Source organism: Grus americana, chromosome 14 (assembly GCF_028858705.1).
Source record: "Grus americana isolate bGruAme1 chromosome 14, bGruAme1.mat, whole genome shotgun sequence".
NCBI classification, from domain to species: Eukaryota; Metazoa; Chordata; class Aves; order Gruiformes; family Gruidae; genus Grus; species Grus americana.
The window spans coordinates 12,521,050-12,546,249 of NC_072865.1; the positions used below are offsets into that span (position 1 = coordinate 12,521,050).

At 51.7% G+C, this 25,200-nt stretch overlaps 2 protein-coding genes across 10 annotated transcripts in view; both read left to right on the plus strand.

Annotated features, from left to right (window-relative positions):
* Nucleotides 1–133: 133 nt before the first annotated feature.
* LOC129212650 (sulfate transporter-like) lies at nt 134–7,891 on the plus strand. Its single transcript, XM_054841523.1, has 2 exons — nt 134–1,634; nt 2,486–7,891. The coding sequence occupies exons 1-2, from the start codon at nt 963–965 to the stop codon at nt 4,079–4,081; spliced, it is 2,268 nt and encodes a 755-aa protein (XP_054697498.1). The 5' UTR covers nt 134–962; the 3' UTR covers nt 4,082–7,891.
* A 16,081-nt stretch (nt 7,892–23,972) lies between these two features.
* HTR4 (5-hydroxytryptamine receptor 4) overlaps nt 23,973–25,200 on the plus strand; it is a 139,675-nt gene continuing 138,447 nt past the window's right edge. For all 9 annotated transcript variants that reach the window (XR_008579220.1, XM_054841390.1, XM_054841389.1 and 6 more), the window contains exon 1: nt 23,973–24,487. The gene's annotated coding sequence lies outside the window, so the exon portion shown is untranslated. The remainder of the gene's footprint in view (nt 24,488–25,200) is intronic.

The following is a 25,200-nucleotide window of genomic DNA, read 5'->3' on the forward strand; positions in this document are numbered from 1 at the left end:
GTAGCTCAGATCTCTTCTCAAGGGGAAGCAGCACGTAGTCCAGAAGGAAGGCAAAAGAAACAGGTTTGCAGTTGTTAGGCTCGTGCTTTCTCCGTTCAGCCTGCGCCGTGAGGTGAGGAGACAGGTCTGTCCATAGGGGAGAAGCTCCAGGTAGTGAGAAAACACCCCGTGTATCTGCTTGTAGCCAGAGGTAAGAGATTTGGGTTGGGACTAGTGATGCGAAACGAACCTGTAGGGCAGGGGAATGGGATTTCTCATCATGCCAGTTCAATTTCCAAACTGCAGTCACTCTAGGTTTCCTCTCAGGAGAATTTTTCTCTGTGTGTGGTGTTCAGTTTTGACAAACAGTAGGTTTGTTGGAGCTGCATTTTGACTGAAATACTTGGAGTAGCTCTGGAAAGTGCGTATGTTACTTAATCGGACTGAAAAAGTAGGATGCTTTCATTGTGTAGATAGGAGCCCTGTGATGGGGCTGTTTGATGCAAGCCAGCAATGTAATTTAAAATTTTGAAATGTTAAAGGAAAAATTATTTTGCAAATTACCTCCCTTACCCACGTATTACATTCCTAAAGCTTGGAATATCTCAACATTTTCAAAATAGCTTTAGCTTAAGTGGAAGTATCATCAAGAAACACAGGGTTCCTGAAGAAGTTTTAGTTTCAGTGAAATAATATTGTCTAATCTTAACCCATTCTGCTGGTTTAACTCAAAACAAGAGGTATGTTGGGAAGGAGCACAGGGGTCTCTCTAGCTCTGTCCCTGATGTGGGCATCTGTGCCAGTGTGAATTTAAATCATGGTCTCAGGGTTGTGGTTAATCAGGACTGTAAGCGAAAACAAACAAATCAACTGGCACCACAGGAAGGTGCTTTTCTGCTTGATTTGTCTGAGGTTATTTTCCTTTATTTATTTATCCATGCAACCTGCATGAGCCCTGGAGCTAAGCAAAGCACAGGACGTACATGACTGCAAGACCTCATGGCTGCCTGCTCTCCTGCCTTAGCTCTCCTGGTGCAATGGAGGACACGTCAAGCCAGAAGTCAGGACAGAGCAGAGATGTACTGAGCTCCATAGCACTAGAAGAGAGTCCTGCCGATTTTATACGTGTCAAATTGGAGGAGTATGAGCCTGCAGACTTCAGCACCAAGGATCTCATCCTAAAGAAAGCAAGAGAGGTCTGCACATGCAGTCATCAAGCCATCATCACCTTCTTCTGTCAGCTGTTCCCAGTGCTGGACTGGCTTCCCCGTTACAATGTCAAGACACAGTTGCTTGGGGATGTCATATCTGGGCTCCTGGTGGGGATAGTTGCCATCCCTCAGTCCATCTCTTACTCTCTCTTAGCTAGCCAGGATCCCATCTATGGAATCTACACCAACTTCTTCTGCAACATCATCTATGTCGTGATGGCCACGTCACGCCATAACTGCGTGGGCTCCTTCGGCGTCCTGTGCCTGATGATTGGGCAGTCTGTGAACCGGCACCTCCAGCTAGCAGGGTACAGCGACGACAACACTGGCTCTTCGCTGGTGGGCAACTCCACCTCCTTCAGTAACGGGACAGGTGCCTGTGACAGGAGCTGCTACGCGATCACTGTGGCCCTTTCTTTGAGCTTTCTGGTTGGTCTTTACCAGGTACAAATGTTCGCTGTTGTGTTGTTCCTCTCTGTCCTTTCCCTGCTAAGAACTTCTCTGAGCTAAAGACCTCTAAGCTCTGGTTTTGGTTCAGACTTACAAGTCATGAGAAACCTTTCCTGACATGACTAGACCCCAACACCCTTGAATCAAATGCAGTGATTTAGAAACCCCCAAACACTCTGGGGAATGTGGGGGTTTGTTCCCCCCATGTGATAGGACAGGTCCTTGGATGTGTCTGAAACATCCTTTAGGATCAGACACAGCAAGGGAGGAGAGGGAACTGTGAACCACCTTCCCACCACCCCAGTCCTGGAGCTGGGCTGGCTCCTGGTGCCGGTTAGAGCTGGTTTGGGGCTGGCAAGAACAGCCCTCAGGGACCCTGCCATCAGCAGGGGCTCCTTCAAAGGCCATGCTCCCTGGCAATGTCCCCACTGTCTGGGCCTGGCTGTCACTGAACAACTTCAGGCTCTTTCACTGGGACAACTAAAAGTCAGCGCGTCGCACTGGCTTTATGCCACCAAGCAATACTCACAGCTGCGTTGATGTGGCTGCTGCCTGGAATTTCAGTGTTGGCTATGCACCCTTATTGCCGGCACGGAGACAGCGGCAGGGACCTTGTAGGCTTCTTTGTACGACATCTCTAGCCACAGACGAGTCTCATAGGTAGGTGTCTTTAGTTTTCCATACCCCAGATTAACTACTGAAGGCAAAGTCCTCTGCCTCACGCTGAATACTCAGCAGACAGAATAGCCAGAGGTGCTAAAGTGGAAGCAAACCGACAGAAATTGCCAGCCACCTCTCCCAGCCCTTCTCATCAATGCTAAAAGTACGGCTGGCTTGCTTTTCAGATCCTGCTGGGGGTTTTACAGCTGGGCTTTGTGGCTGTCTACCTGTCAGAACCTCTCCTCAGTGGCTTTGTGACCGGCTCCAGCCTCACCATTATCACCTCCCAGATGAAGTATCTCCTGGGACTGAAAATACCTCGTCACGAAGGGGTGGGGTCCTTCATCCTGACGTGGGTTGACCTTTTCAGATACATCAGGAACACCAACATCTGTGACCTGGTCACCAGCCTGGTTGCTTTGGCTGTCATAGTGCCTGTCAAAGAGATCAATGACCGGTACAAGGAGAAGATGAAGGCCCCGTTCCCCATAGAGCTGCTGGTGGTCATTGTAGCCACAGTAATATCTTACTACTGTAGTTTCGAAAAGCGATACAAGTCTGCTGTTTGTGGGGATATCCCCACTGGTTTCAGGAAACCCACTCTGCCAGATGTAAACCTGTTTTCCAGCCTGGCAGTTGATGCTCTGCCCATTGCTGTTATTGGCTTTGCCATGACCGTCTCCCTGGCAGAAATCTTTGGCAAAAAGCATGGCTACGCTGTCCGTGCCAACCAAGAGATGATTGCCATTGGCATGTGCAACCTGATCCCTTCTTTCTTCTACTGCTTTGCCAGCTCTGCAGCCCTGACCAAGACTCTGCTGAAGGAGTCCACGGGGACCCAGACCCAGGTCTCTGGCCTGGTCACCTCCCTGGTGCTGCTGCTAGTGCTGCTGTGGATTGCCCCACTCTTCTACTCGCTGCAGACCTCCATCCTGGGGGTGGTCACCATTGTCAACCTGCGAGGAGGCCTGAGGAAGTTCTGTGACACCCCCCGCATGTGGCAGCTCAGCAAGCTGGACACAGTGGTGTGGTGGACAACCATGCTGTCCTCCACGCTGATAACCACAGAGATTGGGCTCCTCGTGGGCGTCTGCTTCGCTCTGCTCTGCATCATTTTCCGCACACAGAGACCCAGGGCCACACTCCTGGGCAAGGTCAGCAACACAGAAATCTATGAGGACCAGTCCACTTACAAGCAGCTCAGCAGTATTGCCAACGTCAAAATCTTCCGCTTTGAGTCATCCCTCTACTATGCCAACAAGGACTATTTCAAGACTGTTCTCTACCAGAAAACTGGGGTAAATCCCATCCTGCTGGCTGCTAAGCACCAAAGGGTGGAGGCCAAGGCAAATGCAGACACAAGCAACAGCAAGAGCTTTTTTGGCACTGGGTTTGACTGCCTGAAACCTGCCAAGAAAAGAGTGGAGAAGCCTCCAGCAGATGCCTGTCCTCCCTCCATAGATATGCACACCTTAATTCTTGACTGTGGTGCAATGCAGTTCATAGATACTGTGGGTCTCTCTGCGCTAAAGGAGACACGTCATGACTACAAGGAGATTGGTGTCCAGGTGCTCCTGGCCAACTGCAACCCTTCCATCCGCCACCGGCTCCAGGAGGGGGGCTGGGCTGGAAAGACAGACAGTGGTGGTCAGCTGGCTTTCCACAGCGTCCACGATGCAGTGCAGTTTGCTGAACGGTGGTACCATGTGCAGCAGGAGAACAAGGAGAAAAAGCATGCTCACCTGGACCCCGAAGACCTGAACTTCCAGGTGTCTTTGTAGACTTGTGTGTGAGGCATGATTTCTGAAAGGGATGGGCTTGGTATGTGCTTGAGAGCAGTTTTAATCTTTGTGCAGTCAGAGCATGCAAAAAATACTTTGATGAACTGTCAGCAGCAGGCATGGGGCAAAAGGATTGGGGAAGGTGCGGATTTCAGGAGAGATTGCCAACAGGTAAACAATCCGAGAGGCATTTCAAGGTCTGTCGTTCGGTAAAGAGCCCGGACAGCTTCTAACCCTTCTCCGTTTTGGGAAGGGCTGTGACGGCAAAAGGTGCCGTGCCGGGAGATGGGACGCCAGGCTTCCACCAGCAGCTGCCATCGAAGCGCCTCCCTCCAGTGCCTCTCCCGAGGCTGCCGCCGCTTTCCACACGGAACACCCCACGGACCGGAGCACCCCGCCAGCGCCGGCCCGGCCCCCCCCCGCCCCCCTCCGCTCCCGCAAGGACGCGTGTCTCGCGTGGGCACTGGGGGGCACGAGTGAGCCGCGCTGCGCTGCGCTGCCCGAGCCGGCGCGTCCCGCCCCGGGGCCGCTTGCTGCGCCATCCCCGCGGGAGCGGTCCCCTGCGCCAGGGCGCTGGGCAGCGGCCGCGCCGCCTCTGCCGGGTAAGGCTGCACACCGGTGGGAGGGAGCAGGGGGATTCCGGCCGCTGGGCCAGACCCCTCTGCTTTCAATCGGGGGAGAGGCCGAAGCGCTGCATCCCGGCCCCCAGCCCCGGGACTGGGTCGGAAGGTGCCGCCGGCTGGTTGGGGCACCCTTTGCTGAGGCTTGGGGAGCCTCTGGGAGCTTGCCCTCAGTCAGGAGATCACTTGACTGCCAGGTGAGCTGGAGGACTGCAGCAAAGGAGATGGGAGCTGTGGGCAAGGTCTGCCGTCTGCTCCTCCGAGGAGCCCTGTGATTTTTCCCACCTCCGAGGCCAGGCGTGAAGGTCAGCAGCTCCCCTGTGCTGTGCAGCTCAAGGTGTGCACCCCCAGACAGGAAAGGGGCTGCAGCCGGCTCAGACCCACCAGAAAGGTTCACAAATGCAACAGGAGCTTGTTACATGGAGTTTCCTTGTGTGTGCAACTCTAGTGTCCACATACTGGCCCAATGCAGAATAACTAGGGAAACAGAGGATGCCAGCACCCTATCCTGTGGCCCAGTCTCTTGAAAATTGCACAGCACGAGGCATCTTTGGGTGCCAGACTGCAAAGCCACTCACCTGCCTCCCAAGATGTGCGGCAGCAGGGGCTATGGCCTCATTGCACTGGCGGCGAGAACTGCCACTCCCACTCGCTCCTTCACTTATTAATGTATATTCGTCTTTTGCCACCTTTATTTTGGACTGCCCTTCTCTCCCCCACAGCCACTCTGAGTCAATGTGGGAAATGAATTGCAGAGGCTCATTTATTTTCCAAACACCCTGTGGCATGGAGTTTAACAGCCCCTTAGCGACCACAAAACAGCAACAAACCCAGCAACAGCAAAGCGCTTCCCTTCAAAACAAACAAACAAGCTTCAGAAAACTGCTGGGAGTTTGTTCAGCTGATAGTTCTCACTCAGGCCCTGCCTGTGGCTCAGGACAGGCTGCTGCAGGGGAGGAGAGGTGCTTTCCCCTGCTGTGATTTACAGACTGGGATTCTTGTGACTTCTGTGGATGAAATTAAAGATTTCCTCCCCAAAAAGGTATCTGAGATTAACCAGATGCTCTTCATAAACTGTAAATCAGGAACACCTGTGCTGCAGTTTGCAATGGCCACAGTTCCCCCAGTGTTTGGCAGAATCTGTGCTACCTTCCACATGTGCAGCTGGATCCTGGCTGCAGCTGGAAACACGGTGCTGCCACTCGTAGCAGTGGGACAGGGCTGCCTTGTGCTTGCGGTACTGCCGAAGGCGTGCAGCCGGAGGGGCTTCAGCTCCGAGGTGGACATGGGACCTGTCCTTTCTGCTGGGCCGGGACAGACAGCATCCTGCTAGCTCTGCTTCTGCATCCCAGGGGTGAGTCCTTGCTCTGAGCTATGAGGCTCCACAGTGTTGCCAAGTACCAGAATAGCTTCTCTTCTGTGAACTCCATCTGTAAAAACACCTTCTATGTTGCATATTTAATATGTGACTATTCCCCTGGCCTCATCTAAGAAATGCGGCACCAAAGATATCCCGCCGAAGGGAACTCTAGCTTTGGCAGCCACTCCGGAGCCCAGGGACAGGAGGCTGTTGTAAATAAAGTGCATGGAAAAGGAAACCTGCTGGCTCTGCTCAGGAAAATGTCTTCTTGTGGTCAAAAGATTATTTCAAGTGGATTAAAGAGCATAGTATGCCCTGCTGTTTGCAGGTCCTTGGAGCAAGATTGTAAGTGTCAGGGGAAGCTAAATTGACCGAGGAGGCCAGTGCGAGCCTTGCAGGGCTGGACGGACAGATGTGCTTGGCGTGCCCTGGGCACGGGCACGGGCACGAGCCAGGTGCAGCTCTCGGGAGTTGAAGCACCTCTCTCCAAGGGTCCTCGCAGGCCATCACAGCATGAGGCAACTCCCTAGGGAGGTTGCATCAGCCATGGAGCAATGAGTAATGGGGCAGTTTTTGTGTCTGAACAGAAGAGAATTAGCAGGTCAGTGGAGAAGAAAAGCCTTGTTACCTGCAAGCATTATGACCTGCCTTCCCCTTTGGAATAGCATTGCCATAATTTTCTTTGTAAGACCGTTTATGGGGAAAATTAAATTGTTTTAGTTAGACTTTAGATGCATTTATGATCTCAGCGGGGTCATAAAGCTACAGCAAAAATAAAAGCAGTGCTGATAATACCTGGGCACAGCCTGGTGCAAGATAGCCCAGATGAGATTACTGTCAGCGCGGTGGTTCCTGCAGCCCTTTGCAATGGGAAATGGCTGTTAATGTGAGCGGTTTCTGCTCAGAGCTGTGAAAATGCAAAGAGATACCCAGCAGGTTTTTTAGGATGCCTTCCATTGGAAAGATGAACTGAGGTGACAACCTCTTTCCTGCTCCTCCCCAGCCCAGAGCAGCTGGGATCTTGTTGGCAGTCCCTGCACAGGCTGCTTGCCCAGATCTCCCAGCCCGTCGGCTCCAGCATCACCTTCAAGCCCACAAGTCAAATGTCCCAGTGAATCAGCGTTCCTCTGTTCCCCACAGATCACCAAGGTAGCTCAAGAATAATATTTTTATATCAGTTCCTATGAAGAGGCCCTGGGTTGTAAACGACAGGAGGAGATGAGGAAGGACAAATGACAGAGTCCAAGGTCAGCTTATAATCAGGGTCATGGGAGATCAGGCTGGCTTCTCACCGCCTGCATCTCCTGGTGGAGGCGGATGTGAGCAGGAAGGGACCACAACTGCGGACCAATTCCTGGTGATGAAAGGCTCCTGGTGAGGACACAGGGCACTTGTCTGCCCCAGCACCCGACTGCAACAACCCAAGTTCCCCCCTTTTTGCCAAAGGGCCTCAACATCTCAGCTGGGGTCTGACCCACCGCATCTCCCACCCAAGAGGACCTGCTGCTGTGTCCTGCTGCCAAGAGGCTGCGCCCCAGGGCATCTCGCATGCCTTTCCCCTAAAGCTTCACCAGGGGCCAAGGAAATGCCATGCATCTTAAAGCAAATGTTACCCTCCTGGTAAGCAGCTCACCTGTTATTCTCCTTCTCTCTCTCCCCCCTGCCTTGCTATGGATCTATAAATACTCCAGGAGTGTGATAAATAGAGGATTGCTGCTAAGGCTTTGTCAGCTGCAGTTGGAGCTGACTGTGCAACTGTTAATTATGCCTCAGCAGCAGCTGGACAGGTTTAAATCCTTTTGATGCTTTGAAATGCTCCCTCTGGGGAAGTTTAAGGAATAAAGGTTGTCATGGCTGATGGGTGTTTGCTTCCTCTTCTAGAAAGTGTACGAGACACTGATTGCTGCATGGAGAGCTGTTCTCCTCACTTCCATTGCCCGCTCCTGGAAACGCAGCTCTGTATAACAGCAAGAAGTTGCTCCTGCAGATCTATAGCTGCAATAAAGCAGTTAGCGTGCTGCCAGCATGTGCATAGACCGTACCCATGTAAGCTTTCCCTCGCAGACAAAACTGAGTTGGAAAGAGAAAGCAGTGAGCTGCAGGCGATGGCACTGGATTTCCTGGGGGAAAAAGAAGAAAAAAAAAAAAAAAAGGGTTAGGGCCAGTATAATGTCTCACTAGAGATGAAGGAATCACTGGACAGTGGCTTGGGCTAACACAGTCCAGCTGCAGGTGAAAAGCTCCTGAGGGGTTCAGGACAATCCAGGGACTTTGCTGGGCCCCCTTCCCCGGCGACTCCCCGGGAGCTTGCCAGGCTGAGCCGTGTGGGTGTCTGTGTCTTCATCTCAGCTTGCTGCTCTGGATCGATTTATGGGTTTGCTGTGCCATATTTCTACTTGTGTTTCTCAGAAGAAAGGCTTTGCTCTGACACATTCATGGCAGCTTCCAAATTCTTAACACTGAGTGAGGGGCATGCACCCCTCAGCTTAAAACCTGGTCTAAAACATTCAAAGTCAGGATAGCCACATCAGAAGCCCTTCCTAAGCCCCTGGATAAAATCCCTTCCTCCTTCTGCCAGTCACCCCTGCCCTCTAGTACGAAGTGCCCTGGGTGCACTGTGTAGAGGTATCATCACGGATGATGGATGATACCCTGGCAATATGAAAGAAAAATCCAAGCAAACATCAGATGGTGATTGTGGGCAAGTGTCTCCAAAGCTGGGGGCAGAGCTGGGGCAGAGCCAGGCTGGACCTGCAGTACTTGGACCCAGGCACCCTGCTCGAGCTGTGTGCTCAAGGGAAAGACAGGGAGAGGTAGGAGGACAGGTCATCTTCGCTCCTGGCTGTTGCACTAGCTGCGCCAAGTTTTTATTACATGCAATAACCTGAGCTCCACGCATCTGCGTAAGAAGTGCTTTCCACACTTATTCTCCTCTTAGAAGATTGCTCTGGGGGACTGTAAAGAACTGTAAAGTCCTTGTCATAAGCAATAGTCTGCTTTCACAGATATTTCCTCCTGGACATAGTCTCCTTCCAACAGTGATGACTTCAGGCCAAAGGCTGGGTGAGATTTCCGTTGTGCAATCAAAATATGTTGCTGGCAGAGGATGCTGCCTTCACCAAGCTGGCAGTGTGCGCAGGTGTGGAAACCCAGGCACACCAGCCCAGGCACACACTCACGCACGTGCACTTACATGCCCAACCTTGTAGGTGTTCACCCAGGTCCAACGTTGCTGCACCATTTCCGAGCCTCAGCTCTGTCCCCAGGCAGAGCTTTCAGCATGACAGGGCAGTGATGATGTGCCAGCAAAGCCTGGGGTCTTTTCCTGCTACACTCACATGGGAAAGAGCCTCCAGCCCCTGTGTCTCCAAGCCCCTCCGTGATGTTTGGACCTTGCTATGAAGGTTGCACAGGTGGTGCAGCCTGAAGGTGAGAGCCTGGGGAGTGAGGACAGGACCACAGCACACTGTTCCCTGCTCCATCCTTGGCAAGTCACGGAGCATCCAAACCCTCTTTCTCTTGAGTTCCTTCCCTCTCTCCACCTGCTGTGCAATGGCAAAGGGAGCTGCCAGGGCACAAACCAGACAGCTTTGCAAGTGACATTTTTGGTAGCATTTTCAGATTTTCAATGGCCAGGAACAGCAAGGGGAAGAGACACAGCAGCTTTTGAGATGCAAAACCCCCCGTATTATTTGACTGGGAATGTGCTCAATTTGTTTTTTCCACAGTGAATCTAAGATATGGGACTTTTCTCAGTGATGTTCTTGTGCAAACAGGATGGTTTGGGGTTTTTTTTGATATGGCTTGGTATCCTCTGCATAATGAGCCACCCAGCACCCCTGGGAGCCCTGGAGAAGCAGGGGTGACAGCTGTCCATCAGCAGCTGCTGGACTCCCAGCAATCCTCTTCTCCCCTGCTTACAAACAGCCTCTCCTCCAAGGGAGAGCAGATTTACATTAACAGCATGAGTGGCACCTCTTATCTTGGCAGCACCTGGAGTGATAAGGGCAGTTGCATGAGTGAGTAACATTAATGTCTAAAGAAGCAGAGCAGCTTCCTGGAGAGGCTGAGAAATGTGTCCTCATGTCTGCCAGGGAAGCTGGTGCTGGCAGCAGATTCCTGCTTCCCGTGTCCTGGCAGCATCAGGCTGGGCAGCAGCGCTGAGGCTGTGATGACGTCTGGGGCACAGCCGCGTCCCCCAGTTTTAGACACACAATGGAAATTCATCCTCTCAAGCCTGCTGATCAAGACAGAGGTGTTTCTCCAGACATGGAGATGTTTCTCTAGAAAGGAGTTCAGAGCCCTTGGAGGGAGCCTGTTTTTTCCCCACAGCTTTCGAGTGGGTTTAGGGGGACAAGCCTAATTTAGACATCCCCAGTGGGCGTCTAGGGAGTAAACAGTGCAAAGAGGCTGCCCACTCTCCTGCGGGCATAATAACAACCTTTGCATTACACACCCCATTCTAGATGCTTTCCTGAGCACTCAACAATCATTTGCCTGGACAAATGAGCAGCTGAGGCATGCAGGTAGTTGTAGCTACAAAGTGGGAGATGGCCACTTTGGAAAGATAAACATGGGGAGCCTCATCTCACCTCACTCAAGCTATGCAGAAGTAAATGGGAACGGTAGGATCCTGTGCCACTGATGAAGAGACAGGCTGGGAACTTCATCCTGCCTGAGACAGGTGCCAAAAGCAGAGCAGGTAACTCATGGCTGGACATGTCCTGGAGATCTCAGCTCATTGTACAGCCCAGGCTGGCTGCAATTAGGGAGAGGGTGTTCTTGTATGTCCCTGAAATGGAAAGCTATGCCATTACCCCACCACCCGCACTGCTCCACTGGTAACGGTCACATCCTGGTTCCCATAGGGACCAATGCCACTCCAAAGGGAGAAGCTCTCAGCTCTCAGCAGGGAAGGAAAAGGAGGAAGGGCAGAGATTAAATGAGCTGAAGAGGAAAATTACTCTGGGCAAAATTCTTGCGGTGTCCAGGATACTCACAAGTAGCAGTAGCTGCCGGTCTCTGTGATCTCCTACAAAATAGTGAAGTCAGCCCAGTGACTGGGAAATCTTTCTGCAATTGCCATTTTGCTATTGAACTAGCTCTGCTCTTTGCCCTTTTTACATCCTTGCCTGGAGAGGAATTGGATGGAGTCAATTTGCTCCACTTTGTGTCTGATCATTTTCTGTCTTTTAATCAGAAAGTCCATCAGGGAGGGGAGGCAGATCAAAGCACCTCCATTTTACTCATCACTGCAAGCCCAGGGCCCTGTGCTGCCCAGCCAAGGCTCTTTAGTGACAGATAACGCTGCCCTCAGCCATTGCCCAGGAGGTGACAATCCGCCCCACTCGCCTGGTGATGCTCCCTCCTGTTTACAAGTGGGTGCTCTGTTTCCTGATGTGTTATGAGTCACTTAGAGGCTCACATCTCCATAGCTCTTAGGAGACCTCACTGGGGAAAACAGCTCCATAGTTGTTCTGGCTCCATGCAGGAGCAATTACTCCAGCTAAAAACGGTCTCACAGCTTCTTTTAAAGAAGGCAGTTCCCCGGGCTGCAGCCCGACCTGCGGGGACTGCTGAGATGAGCGCACGTACTGCTCACTGCCCCGGCAGGCTGAGCTGCAGACACTGCTGTGCTGCAGACCTCAGCTGCGGATGCTGCAACACCATCCCAAGGCGCTGGGGCTGGGCTGACCTTGGGAGGCATCTCGGTTTGGCAACAGGCATCTCCTGAGGGCCCAAGTAGGTAAGGGAGGTGCATGGTGCAGGTCTGCCCAGCCCTGCTCTCCACCAGCGCAGGCAAGCCTGCACAGCAAACCCCTCGCAGGAGCTTTTTGAAGGCGAGGGAGCAGCAGTGCTGGTGCCAGTGCATGCGTGGTGTCCACACCACCTCTGTGCATGCCCAGTGTACCCTGGCTCGAAGGGTCAATCATTGCCGCTTCCCCAGAGTTTGTTCAGCAAAGAGGAAGGTAGTGTTGCCAGACCCTGGTGTGGGTTTGTCATGACGGCCATGGGCCAGTTCCTGGTTAGATACGGTGTGTAAGGGGATGAGTAACCCACCAAGGAAAAACATGGATGTGACAGGAGGTTGAAGAGATGAAGGTCAGGGAGAGGAAGGAAAGAGCAGAGCTCTACTGGTCTAGCACAGCCAGAGCAGCTCGTGAGGAGGGGACATGCACTGGCTGGTCACCTGAGACATCCCAGCTATTAGCTAACGAACTAGCTGCTGGCGACTGTGGTTTGAACAGTCCAAGAGGGGAAGCCTGTGCCCGTGAGACTGAAGAAAGTGAGGAGGGGGCAGGAGGGGAGCGGCGCGGACACGGACATGGACACAGACACGGACATGCACCACAGCCCGGGGAGCACCAGGCACCGTGCTGCCTTCTTGGCAGCTGCCATCTGGCTGGCTAATTAGTGCACATTATAATGTCCTCTGAGAGCTTGTACTTGTTAGTAATAATAATAACAACAATGATAATAGTCAAGATTAAAAATAATTAAGGAAGCAAACCATAGAGGAGATTGGATGCTCAACTGCACGCATAACCGAGGGGACTCCCCCAGGGTCCTTCCCTGGGGACAAGGCCAATGTTACAAGGTGATGGTTGTGGTCCACCTGAACAGGACAAGGATTTAGAGAGGTTTCAGAAGTGCCACCAAACCTTCGATCTCTGATATATTGCTATTGTCTCCTCCTTTGCAGGCTGTTTGCCCAAGAATACCTGAACTTCAGTGAAAAAGATAGCAAAGGAGAGTTGACAAGCAGACTCCTGGCCATGGGGCCCTTATTACCGGGGCTGCAGAAACCAGTGAGGACCTCAGTGCTTGCAGCTCTGCTCACTCTGAGTGTGGCAATCAGTAGGTGACAGCTTGCCACGATCTGTGGGGATGGCAGACGTGGGGGATATCAGAAGAGGTGAATGATGGCCCAAATAACCTGCAGCTGGTATCAGCTCAGGCTCAAATCAAGCTGTGGTATCAGGTCTGGTTTCAGGCTCCAATCAAGCTGTGGAGGCAAATGATGTTCCACAGAAGGCTTAAGGCAGAGGTTGGTGTTGTGAGCACAGTGAAATGATGGGGTTTCTGAATTTTTATCTACTGATAATACAGCTCTCAGAAACTTGGAGGGAAAGTCTTTTCCTTGGTGTTGTCATCACTGAAAAAGGTGAGGAGGATAATTTTTTTTTCAAGGCACCCCTAACAGGCTGTGATCCTGGTTTCTAGTAGCCATCAGACACATGGCGCAGGGATGGTGAGGGCAGGAGGTAGCACAGCGTTATCATAATGGACAAAATGGGAGCAGAGGGACCTTTGTGTCCACCCGTCTGGCAGCAAGGGAAACCTCCAGAATTCTTGGTTCCGAGATGTGGAGGAGGTGAACTTAGAGGGTGAGCCTTAAGCTGGAATCTGGTACCAGCTGCACCAGAGCAGTTCTGGTCATCTGCTGTCCTTGGCATCTATGGCAAAATCCTGCAGTTCTGTCAGTTCTTGCATTTTTGGGGGTCTTTGGTGGGTGTCTGAACAGCCCCAGCTCCTGGGAATCACTAAAGTCTGTGAAGATAGCTGGTGCATCTTTAAAAAAAAAAAAAAAAATTACATAGCCCACATAGTTATGGAAAAAAGCACAGAAAAAGGAGTCTGAAAAGAATGAAATCTTTCTTTTATTTTCTTTCTTTCTTCAGTTGACTGAGAGGTATGTTTCAGCAGGTACAATTGTGGTTTCTTTATAAAGTAGAGACAAGATTAAATGTATTGTAAAATACTTGCCAAGCCAGAGAGCAGCTGAGACTCACAAAGCGGGTAATGGATAATAGATACTAAAGTTCAATAAAGCAAAGGAGGAATAATGGTGGTGAATGCTAACATCTCAAAGTTGTTTCCATTTCAAACCATCTCCGCCAAGGAATCTGTTCGTCACTTTTCTATGTTCTACCTTTTTTTTTTTTTTAAAGAAAAAGCATTTAATTGAATCTTTGAACTTCCAACAAATGCTGTCCCTCTCTCCCGAATCAATATTTACTCTAAATGCAACAGCTGGCAGTGCCAAATGTCCCCTGCCACCACTGCTCTGCTCCACGGGGATGGGGCCACGCAGGGATGGGGCTGCTCCGCTTGGTCCGCGTGCTGGTGCGAGAGCACTTGGGCATGGCAGAAGATTTACGGTGGGTATTTAAGTCTGGAGAATATTTATTCTGAGATGAGGCAGGATGCCAAAAATAAACGAAAAAACCCAAATCAAGGCAGGTGGCTGTTGTCCCGGTTGCAGTGGTGTGCGGAGGGGAGCGCGGGCTCGGCAGCCGCTGGATGGCATCGTTGTTTCACACGGAGAGAAGCTGCCGGGGCTGCCCCAGCCCGCGGCCTGGAGCCGCCGCAGGAGGCTGGGCACCAGCTGTCGGGAGGCTCTGCGGTTCCTCTAACCGTGATGTGAAGGTAGCCATGGCCTGAGTGACATCACACGTTGGCAGATCTGCCGTTGCAGGGCTGAGGGCTTTGGGGAGAGCCCTGTTTGTGCCGTGCTCGGCTGTCCCCACGGGTGACACCGCTGTGGCCGGGCTGGCTTCGGCTCCCTGCCCGCAGAGGTGGGCTGGAGGACGAGCACAGCCCCGGGCACTGCGGGGGGGTTGCCTTTCAGTGGGGCAGCCAAGGGTGACAGAGGGGGCAACCTTCCGGGGTGCCCTTTGCCATCCTGGCGCAGGCCAAAGGGAGCCAACGCCACTGCTGAAGTACCCTTGGTGTGGTGCGTTTGGGCAGAGGGAGGACTTGGGATCTAGGAGGCGAGCAGCCATGGCTTAGGCAATCAAAGGTTAGGGGCTGGTGGCGTTCACATGAGATGTTGCAGACACACCAGAGCCCTTCTGTGTTTACTCAGGTCCCGTGCTCACCTGATACCACCCTTCCTTCCACCCCCACCTGTCTAGGTCACTGTGCCTCGAAAGCAGTGGCGTCACTCCGGCCTGTGGTCTGCTCACAGGAAGGGAACATCTCACCCCTTGCCGTGGGGAAGAGGCCGCTCAACCAACATGGAGGGAAGGTCCCTACAGCAGCAGTTGCGGCAGACGATGCTGAGCAGGTAATGTTTGAAGGAAAGGAGACTTGCTGCTCTCACACTTTCATGTGCAGATTGGAAAGAAAATGTTGGACTGGAGGGCTGGATGCCTTGTTGGTGGGTTGAGCTCCTAAAAGTGCTTCCTTGGAGTGTGTAGGCAGTCCTGCTACTAGTACTGCTTTTTAACTACTTGCATAAGCAGCTTCTGCCTCTCCAACTAAGATATATACCTGTTTATAGGCTCTTAGATCTGTCAAGATCTCCACATCTACTGCAAGCACTGCTGAAGGAAACATGAACATTAGTGCACATTAAAGCATTTGCTTCAGGAGAAGCCCCTGGGAGTGCCTGTGCGTTTATGTGAGCAGGGAAGGACCGTTCCCTGTTTCTTTCCACACAAGGGGTAGAAAGCACCAGCTGAAACGCGCATGTGGTACGCTCCAGATGATACACAAAAGGGCGCTTCACACAAGGGGTAATTAGTGCAGGAACCCCTTGCTGCCAGATGCCAAAAATGTGTTTGTAATGTGTCTAGAGGAATTAATGGAAGAACAATTGATTGAAGCAGTGGTGTCCTCTCTGGCTGAGGGACTTTAACCACAGATCACTGGAGGCTTGGAGAGCGTCCCGGGGACGCAGTGTGCTTGCCTGAGCCTGCGTGCCCAACTCCCTCTTAACCTCTTCCTTAGGTATCCACTAGTAGCCTCTATAGAGATATGGTACGGGATTAGATGGACCACTTTTATTCTCCAAGCACAACCATAACCGGGCTGAATAATGCTGGGATGCTTTAGGTTGCTGTGGCTGGATCACAGGCAGCCATTTCTTTCCTTTCTTCTATTTTTTCCCCACTAGAAACTGCGTTCATGCAAATAATTCACTGCGTGTGGCCTCAAAGAGGAAGCACAGCAGCAGCTGCTGGTGAAAGGTGATTTCCTCTTGCTGAGCCCTTCCACCCCTGTGCTCAGCCTGGCCTACCATGCCTGTTATTTAGCTTAAAATATCTGCTGTGTTTGGGAAGCTGCATAATGAATTTCCCTTCAAGGCTGTGTGAATGTTGCAGCGTATTTTGCCAAAACCAGTGTGGAAACTGCAGAACAGAGAAGTGAAAATGGGTGAAGCTTAAATGTGGCACAACAGGTGAGTTAAATTTGGGTGTGGAATTTCTGGTATTTGTTTCTTGGAAGTGAAAATACTTAATTGTCTTCTGCATTTATTAGACTCCGAGCTAGTTCTGCAAATCCCAGCTGTGGCTTTCAGTCCTAGCCACGGAGGAGGACTAGCCACTTGTCAGTTTTGTCAAAGCCCAGCAGAAACAAATGGGCATCGCAGCTCTGAGATGGGCAGCTCTGGTTTAACTTTTGTTGTGCTGAGCTGCTGCAAATCACTGAGTGTCATCCTGAAAAATGTAAAAGCAATCACCGCCGTGTTTAGAAAAACATTCTGGCAAGTGACAGCCATCACGGCTGCTGGGCGCAGGAGGCTGGCCGTGGGCTCAGGCACTTACTGCACTTGTGTGAACATTGGCTGTAACTGTGCGCTAATCCAGCGTGCAATTGCCAGAAAGGGTTTGCAAACCACCTGCAGGCTCCAGTCTGCTCTCCTCTCTTTGAACAGATCGGAATAAAGAAGTCTCCTTTTTTCTTTTGTTTTTGATGAGGAATTAATGGTCAGAAATAACGTTGCTCCACTAGGCAAGTAAAGGACTTAGGTTTTCCATCTCCAAAGGGGGCCTCGGTTTTCCTTCCTGGGTGGCCGAGGGCATCCCAGAGCAGCGCTGGGCTGCTGGCTCCCCTCTCTGCTGGGCCCATCCTCCCACTTGCTAAATGGCCGTGACTCCAGCGGGTCCTGTCTCACTGCTGACCTGAGCTGACCTGGCCGTGTTTCTGAGCTGTGCAGCGCGGTGTGGGCGTGCGATGCCCCAAACACCACTGCCACTGTTCACGCAGTTCCAGCAGCCCCGGGGAAACTCGGTGGGAAAAGCCACAGCAGCAATCCAAGGCTTCCAGCACAGAGCAGGGGGTGAAGGCTCCCCAAAGGCCAAGGAGTGGAAAGGAAAAAGTCACTCTCCAGGTTTATTTTTGTTTGTATTTTAATAGTAGGGCTGCTAACAAGTGGAATCATCTACGTGCTGCCATGGAAACAGCAGCCTCGGTCCCCAGCGCAGTTCGCAGCCATCTGCAAGGGAACAATTGTTGGCCTGTTTGTGTAAAATCATCCGGGGTGGTGCTGGGTGGTGTGCGGCTGGCCAAGGGGAAGCCACACTGAGACACGACAGGACGTGCTTGTCACACTGAATAATGGGATGTACGAGTGCCGGCAGACAGGATCGGTAACGTCCTGTCTGGAGAAGAGCTGACATGCAAACCCAGAGTGAATTAAATTGGTTTGAATGAGCGTTTGGTTCCCAGGGGCTGCAGCACTTTGCGCGTGGTGCTCGTGGACGTTCACACTGCCAGCTTTTCAGTTCGTGCGAACACTGAGGTCTGCGCACAAGTGGAGGTCTGTGTGTGCTAAGGAAAGTCTTCTGAGAGGCACCAGCATGGGAGCACCTAGCAGGCTGCTGCTCCTGCGGAGCTGTATTTCGACTGCTCTGGGGTGGGAAACGGAGCCAGGTTAACTTTCTGCATATGAACAGTTCGACCGAACACACCGGGCTTATGAAGCTCTTGGCACGAAGCACGTGCAGAAGACTGAGAACCAGCCAGCATTTGCCAAAACTGCTGGGGAGCCCACTCCCGGCTTTACTCAACCATGCGCTGAGCTTCAAATCTGTGAAGAGCAAGTTCTGTTCCCAGGTGGCTGCCCTACCTAAACAGAGATGCACAGGAAAAAGAAGTGCACGTGAGAAATGGCAGAGAATCATCTGATCAACACTAACCTCCTCCCTGCTTTGGCAGGACTGCTAAGCCTGTGATTGCTCTGCTGGCTCATGACTTAAATGTGCTGGGACATGCTTTGATGTCATCAGCGTGTGTTGCGGAGATCTCATGCTGCTCATTTCCCACATGGGAAGCCACTGGACAACCCTGCCAGACCAACCAGCGAGGCTGCAACCTGCCTTCTTTACATGTGTGAATGTTCAGGAGGAAAGATTTTGAAGCTTCTAGGCTCAGATGCCAGAAGAGAAGATACTCACTTTCTGGGAGAGTTTGCAGTTGTTAATCAGACTGCAAACTTCTCACTCAGCCAAGCAGAGGGGGGAAATTACTTGGTTTTAATCTACTTCATCTTCAAAAATATTTAATAAAAGAGGGAAAATAATTTCAGGGGGGCTTGTGGGCATCCTGAGAGCAGAAAAAGAGGTAAAATTAATCCTATCAATAATCCATGATGAATGATTCACTCAGCTCTTTTATTCACAGTTCCATATAGTTATCCTTATTCACTCGGAGATGCAGCGCTCATGGAAATATATACAGACTCATATGCATATAAATTACGAAGCCCAGCGAGGGCTCCTACGCAGCCGGGGTTACAGCTCAGCGTAGCTCGCACATTGTACGTGGCTGGACGGACCTCACTGCCGCTGGGCTGAGCACTGGTCGCTGAGCAGCTGCCGGGCTCTGCGGAGCTTCAGGAGGTTTCCGCACAGATGCGTGCCAGCACTTGGCTCCTTGCTGCTTGTGTTTTCACAGCAAGTTCATCGCTGTGCTCTAGCAGGGATGAGGCAGGGAAGGGGTCTGTGTCACCCTCCCTCCTGGCGGGGGGCACTTAGAGGAAGAAGGGCTGTGAAGCCAGCATGGCCCAGTGTCTGGGGTGCTCCGTGCTGCCTGGTGGGAGAGGTGACGATGGTGTCCCCAGCCCTCAGCTGCCTCCCTGCAGCTCCCCTGCACTGAGGTTTTCCTCTCTTTTGCCAGTTTATACCAGAATCTTTGCTCTGGTTTCAGCAGCATGGTCCCAACCTCCCGGCAGCAGCAGCCGGTGCCTCCCACAGGCAGAAAGACAAACACCCGACTGCCCCACGGTGCTGTGAGCCGGGAAGCTGGCTCCTCTCAGCACTGGGGGATGGCAGGAGATGTATTTCTGCCTCCCAGACAGGTTTTTTGTCTTCCAAAACTTCTTTGCAGGAGAAAAGAAACAAGTGGAAAATTTTCATTAGAAATCAGATTTTTAAAAACCAGTTAAAAAAACATGATGAAAAGTTCTGTCACTCTTCTGTGGCCAGTGGAGAGAGGATTGAGATGGCCTGGGAATCTGAGAGCCTCTCCCACGAGGAGTCAGAGGAAACACCAGACGATGCTGTAGAGCAGAAGACACAACCCCATCAGATACCGCTCCGGCTTGGGGAGCACCGTGAGTGTGTGCACTCGAGAGGAAAACCCAAAATGTATAGAGAGCCAGCAGCAGTGCCAGCCTGCGGGGACAGAAGTGGCTTTCCTGGAGGGAGGAGAAGAGGCAGCTGAGGAGGATGCAGCCCCAGCACAGGCACTGCCTCCTGCCCTCCGCAGCGGAGCTACAGCAGCACCAGCGCTTCTCCAGGTACCCACATCTGCGCAGGCTGAGGATGCTTTAGTATCAATTGTCACTTCACCTCTCCCATCCTTGAAGTTCTGATGGATTGTTTAGTAGTTTCCAGCTCAGGGACTGTAAATGCAGCGTTTGTCTCAAAAAAAAATGTCTCCCATAAAAAAGACAGACAAATTGTCTCCTGATATCAGACATATTTAATATTCCACCTCGCATGGTTGGAACCAGGAAAGTGGTAGGTGGTCTTACGTATCTCTGGCCATTTAAAAGTTGGGGCTGTGTAGTTGATGGAGGAAGAGTTTTTTGCAAAAGACAGCTTGAGCTACTGGTGGTGGAGAGGCTGCCCTGCTCTCTGGAGGGGACCCTCTGTCCTGCAGGCAGCTGCCCAGTGCTTACGTGGTTGCCCTTGCTTTGGTTTCTTCTTTGGTCCCAAGATAATAAATACCTCAAACAGTCACTCTGAAAGGGCATTTTAATGCTTGCAAAATAATTTTGCAACCCTCAGATGAAACCTGAATTAACGACGTCTGTGTTATGAACAGTGACAGTTACACCGTTAAAAATGAATGCAAATATTCTCCTTTAAAGCTAAAAGTCAGACCTGGATTTTAGATTAATATATCCAAGTGGTGTTATAAATAAAGTATGCTGAATAAATCAAAGTGCTCTGCAAACAGTGAGATTTCATACCATAGATGTTGGGGTTTGATTATTTAAAGGTCTGTCAGTTAGGTATCACTAGTCTGACCCCCTTCTTTTTGATCGCTTCAGTTTGGAACTGCTTCCCATCTTATCTCAGGCTGAGCGCTTTTATCATGAGTCCAGGAACCTGGATGCATGGCAATGCTGCAGCATCCAGAGCACTCCCTGGACCAAATAATGAATAATGTAAAGAAAGGAGGTGGTGACAACAGTGAGACATAATTCTAAGTAAGGATGAGCACCTAATCAGCTGATGCTGTAAATCAGATGTAGACCAGAATTTTCCTCCTGCCTCACTTCTTCACAATGGCTTCCCATGAAAAATGGTCTGGGATCCAAACCACTGAGAAATCCAAGGTGTTCAGCTACCATGTCTGGACTTTTCAGCTCAGGTCTGGGCCCAGGCAGAGTGCTTACTTCGGAGGTAACTTCCCAGCGAGAGCGGGCAAGCTTGTATTTAAAATGGAATAGAAGGAAAGAAGAAGTTCTTCCCCAGCAGAGTGGGAGGATTGCATGATCTAATGGCAGGTATAACCCTAAGAAACTTAATTTATTCAGGCTCTCTTTTTAATAAAATCCATCCCACACAACTGGGCAAAGGAGATCACGCTGTGTTCAAAGGGAACACACTGAGCACACCAAAAAGCCTCTGTTAAGATGGTTTTATCTCCCTCTCTCTGTCTTCTATCTGTGCCTTATATCTGCACAGCCAGTGATCTAAAGCAGCGATGGAGTTACTGCTGCAGAAGCAAAGGCAGCGGATTCCACTGCATAGTGACTGTGATTCAGTCCTGATGAATCACTCAGCCACTTTTTTTTCTCAACTAGATCTTTGGCTTTATTATTGTTACAGAAGGAAAAATGGATTGGGGGGGGGGAGGAGGGGGAAGAAGAAAAAGCCACTGCTTCATCTCCCTCTCTAATCCTTTCCAATTTTTCTTTTTAAAAATTTAATTAAATTTTTGTAGGCATCCCATTCAGGCTGAATAAAATTTTTGATAATCCTGGAGGGGAATCTGCATTAAAGAAGGTGCGATGTAATATGGCCAAAAGTGATGACAGCATTGGGGTTCAGCATGACCTGTCATTGGGGTTCAGAAATACCCAGTGATGGAAGGGTCTTGCACTTTGCCTCCTTCATGCATCGAAATCCATTCCCCACTTCGTGGTCTGCACCTGGTAAAGCACAGAGCGTGCCAGGATCCTGAGACCAGGACTGCAGAGGAGCAGTGTCAGGCAACCTTGCTCTGCTCAGGCACCGCTCACATTCACGTATCACATATTCACGCAGGGGGCTCTATTTTGTTCAGGCTTCTGCGAATGAGTCCCTTGGCTCTCGATCCACCCAGCCCACTCTGCAGACAGTGAAACACTTTGCTACTGTAGGTTTTGCCAGGAAGGAGAGATGGCTCTGTACACACCTGGTACTTGTGGTGTAGAATATTGCTCTCCTCCAAATATTGGCGATCCAGACACGCCAAAGGGTCAGGAGGTGAGGAGCTGGGTGGCGGAGACAGAGCAACCAGCACCCAGTGCTCGTGCAATGGGTGGGCACAGGCTGGGATCGCTGCCCCGTCCTTCAGCAGGACATAACCAAACTCCTGCCAGCACAGCGTGGTTTACCCCGGCTCTAACCACTGGGGCTGGGGAGATGGGGGCCTAAGATGTCAAGATCCTCCTCCGACTGCAAGTTTTGAGTCTGCCTTCTAGCATTCGGGTTTTCAAAGCGAATGTCTCTAAGACTGCTGCGAGCACAGCAAGGCTGGGACAGGAGTTTGCTGTGGTGCTAGCTGGAAGGAGACTGCTCAGTTCTCTGTTCCACTCTCCAACTTGACAGATGCAGGTGAGCAGCTTTAATCTTGACCCCTGGTGCTGCTGGTATCCGATCCAGCGAAGCATTTAAATATTTGAATGTTTTCCCTTTTACGCTATCAGGCTCATTAGTAGCTGCTGCTGGAGGTCCTGACTCAGAACAACAGTGAAGGCAAGTGAGCAGCTGCTCTGAGGACTCAGACCTCATCAGGAAGAGCTACAACTGCTTGCTCCATGAGCAGACGTCAAGCCACATATATATAAATTTAGTATTAAAGCTAGAGGCTATAATAATGAGTTGTCCAGAAAGCTCATGTTAGTACTACAGAGAAGAAAATGAAGGCAAACCAAAATTTTTTCAGGAATGCTTTAACTTCCAGTTTTAAAATGACGCATCTCAGCTCCACCCAGACCAGCCTCATCCGCTTTGTCCTCAGTGGTGCAAGTCTGAGAAGATCCAAACTATGACAAGGTGTTTCTTCATGGATTTGATCCCGGTTTTACTTTTCTTAATGTTATTCTTTATCTATCTTTCAGTTACTATAGTGATGAACAAATGCACGCAACAAACAGGAGGCCTGGCAGCCTGGGAAGGCGTGTTTGTCTGCAATGGCTGAAAATACCGCCAAATCAGTTGAAAGATATTTGCCAAAAACCCTCAGATCTTCAAAAAAAATGGTCCTATCAAACAAGTTGATAATAAGGTGTTTAATATACATATATTTTTTGAAACTTTATGCATCTTGTCAGTGAGAAACATATATTGCAATTCGTTCAGTGCTCTGGTTTCTCCTGCATCTACACACTATCGAAGATGTCCCTTTTCCAGATGCAAGGACTGAAATTGTGATTAAAGGGCATGAAACGGATAGCTACAAACCAAATTACTTCTCTGAACTTGTGTGTACTCTGGATCAGTCTGTTCCTGTGCAGTTCTGTTCTGAGAAATGACAGCCTGAAGAGCTCACAGTGACGTCCCTCAGGGTGACCCACACCGCCAAGAGGCGTTGTATGAATGCAGCAGCCTGCCTGAATCCATGCCATGGATCTCAGTCAACAGACTCAATCTCTTGGAGTCATATCTGCCAATGTTTATAGCCAGAAGCTACGTCAAGACGGAGAGGCCAAGCTGAAGGGCCTTGCCCTGTGGATTGGGTTTCAATTTGTGAATTATCCGTACCAGCAGTGGCCGGTGGGCATGTTTCCTAGGGCACAGCATGGAGCCCACATAGTTACACAGAGGGAATGGAGGACCCTAGTCTCATGCAGATTTGGAGGTACCGGTGATGGAGGGAATCCAACTAGACCCTGGAGCTGTGGGTGAAGCCAAGTGCTGGTAGTTGGAAAAATACTGCTTCATTTCCGAAAGCAGGTCTGGTCAGAAATCCTCCCTGCAGCTGTTAGTAATGAGCCTCATGTTTACATGAGATGTTTACCAGCACTTTACAAAGGAGAAGCTGCACAAAGGCACTGTAGTTTGAAACCTCAAAAATACAAAATGCAGATCCAGATGTGGAAGGTGAGCATACCTGAGGATGGAGCTGCTCAGGTCCTGCTTTTATGCTCAGTCTGATATTGCAATAGGTATTTTAAAAATTCAGATGATGAGCTGGTGTTGTGTCCACCTCTGCCAAGACTGAGGTTTGTTAAGGGTCACAGGGCCAGATTTTCAGCTGCCAAAGCTCTAATAATGTCAAAGGAACTGGGCTGACACTGCGAATGAAAAATGTGCTTGCTGTGCAGCTCCACTTCCCTTTGCTATTTTCGCACACAAACAAACACACACACACACACACACACACACACACAAATCCCCGAAGTTGGCTTTAAAAGCCGAGAGAGAGAGAAGCATCTGAAAGTCTTTGCCAGGATCAAGGGAGATTTACCCTAACCGAAGCGCTCAGATAAAAACTTGGGGGATGTGTGTCAGGGAACGCTCCAGGAGCCGGCTGAGGGATGAGGCTGCCGGGGGGGCGGGCAGAGCCACCCTCCACCTGGGCAGGGCAGGACAGGGCAGGGCAGGGCAGACGCGCATCCCCCCGGTCTGGCCCGGGCACATCGCAGCGGGACGGACCCAACTTTTCCCGGCGCGGGCTGGGAACGGGGAGCCGGGGGTGCGGAGCCGGGCAGCCCCTCTGCTCCCGGGGCGGGGCGGAGGCGGGCGCTCCCCGCGGTCGCGGAGCGGTGGGGCGGGGGCAGCGCGCCCTGTGCTGCTGCCGTGCCTCGGCAGGCAACGCCGCAGCCCCGCGGGCGGAGAGCGCTGCCCCCCCCCCCCCCCCCCCGCACCGCACCGCACCGGAGACCGGCCCGGGCGGCTCCGTCCTGCCCCGCCGCCGCGATGAGGAGGAGCGCTTGGGGAGCCGCGCCGTACGCCGCGGGGCTCTGGCACGGCGATGGTAAGTAAGGTAGCGGCACCCCCGGGGCGGCGGGGGGAGGCGGAGCGCACCTTGCCCCGGGCGGTCCGGCCCGGCCCGGCCCAGCCCGGCGGGAGTCTCCGGCGGGGGTCGGGGTGTGCTCCCGGCCATGCCCGCAGCCCCCTGCGCCTCGGCGGACACCGCGCCCGGCCGCGCTGCGCCCTCGGCTCCGAGGGGCTGACCCGAGTTGACTTCGTTTTGCTGTTTTGTTGCTGTTTTCGCTCATTTCGTGCCCGTCTGTGGTGCTGCGGGGCTGCGCCCGTGGAAACGCAGGTGCCGGGGTCGGTTGGGAACGGCCGGTGTAGTAACCGGGCATCCCGGGGGAGAGGAACTTTGCTCCGCGTTTGTGTGTGAAGTAACGCAGGCATCTCTAAGCGGCTGCGGCTTCGGCACAGGCTCGCGCGGTTGCTGGTGTAGAGATAGCCGGAGGGAAGGTTGGTCCGTGTGTAATTGCACAGACAGCCGGCTGGGTAGAATGGTTTTGTGCTGGTGTTTGGTATCGGCATGTGTGTCTGCCAGCTTCGATGCCATTGCGTCTGTTCCACTCGTGGTATTAAGCTGTCTGCGGGAAGTATCAGTAGTGATCTGACGGAAGGCAAGGAACAGTACTGCGGCTGGGACCGAGCAGGAGTCCGGTGCCACAAAGTTGCCGGGCTAAGATGCTCGCCGGGCTCTGCAGGAGTAGGAAACTTTGC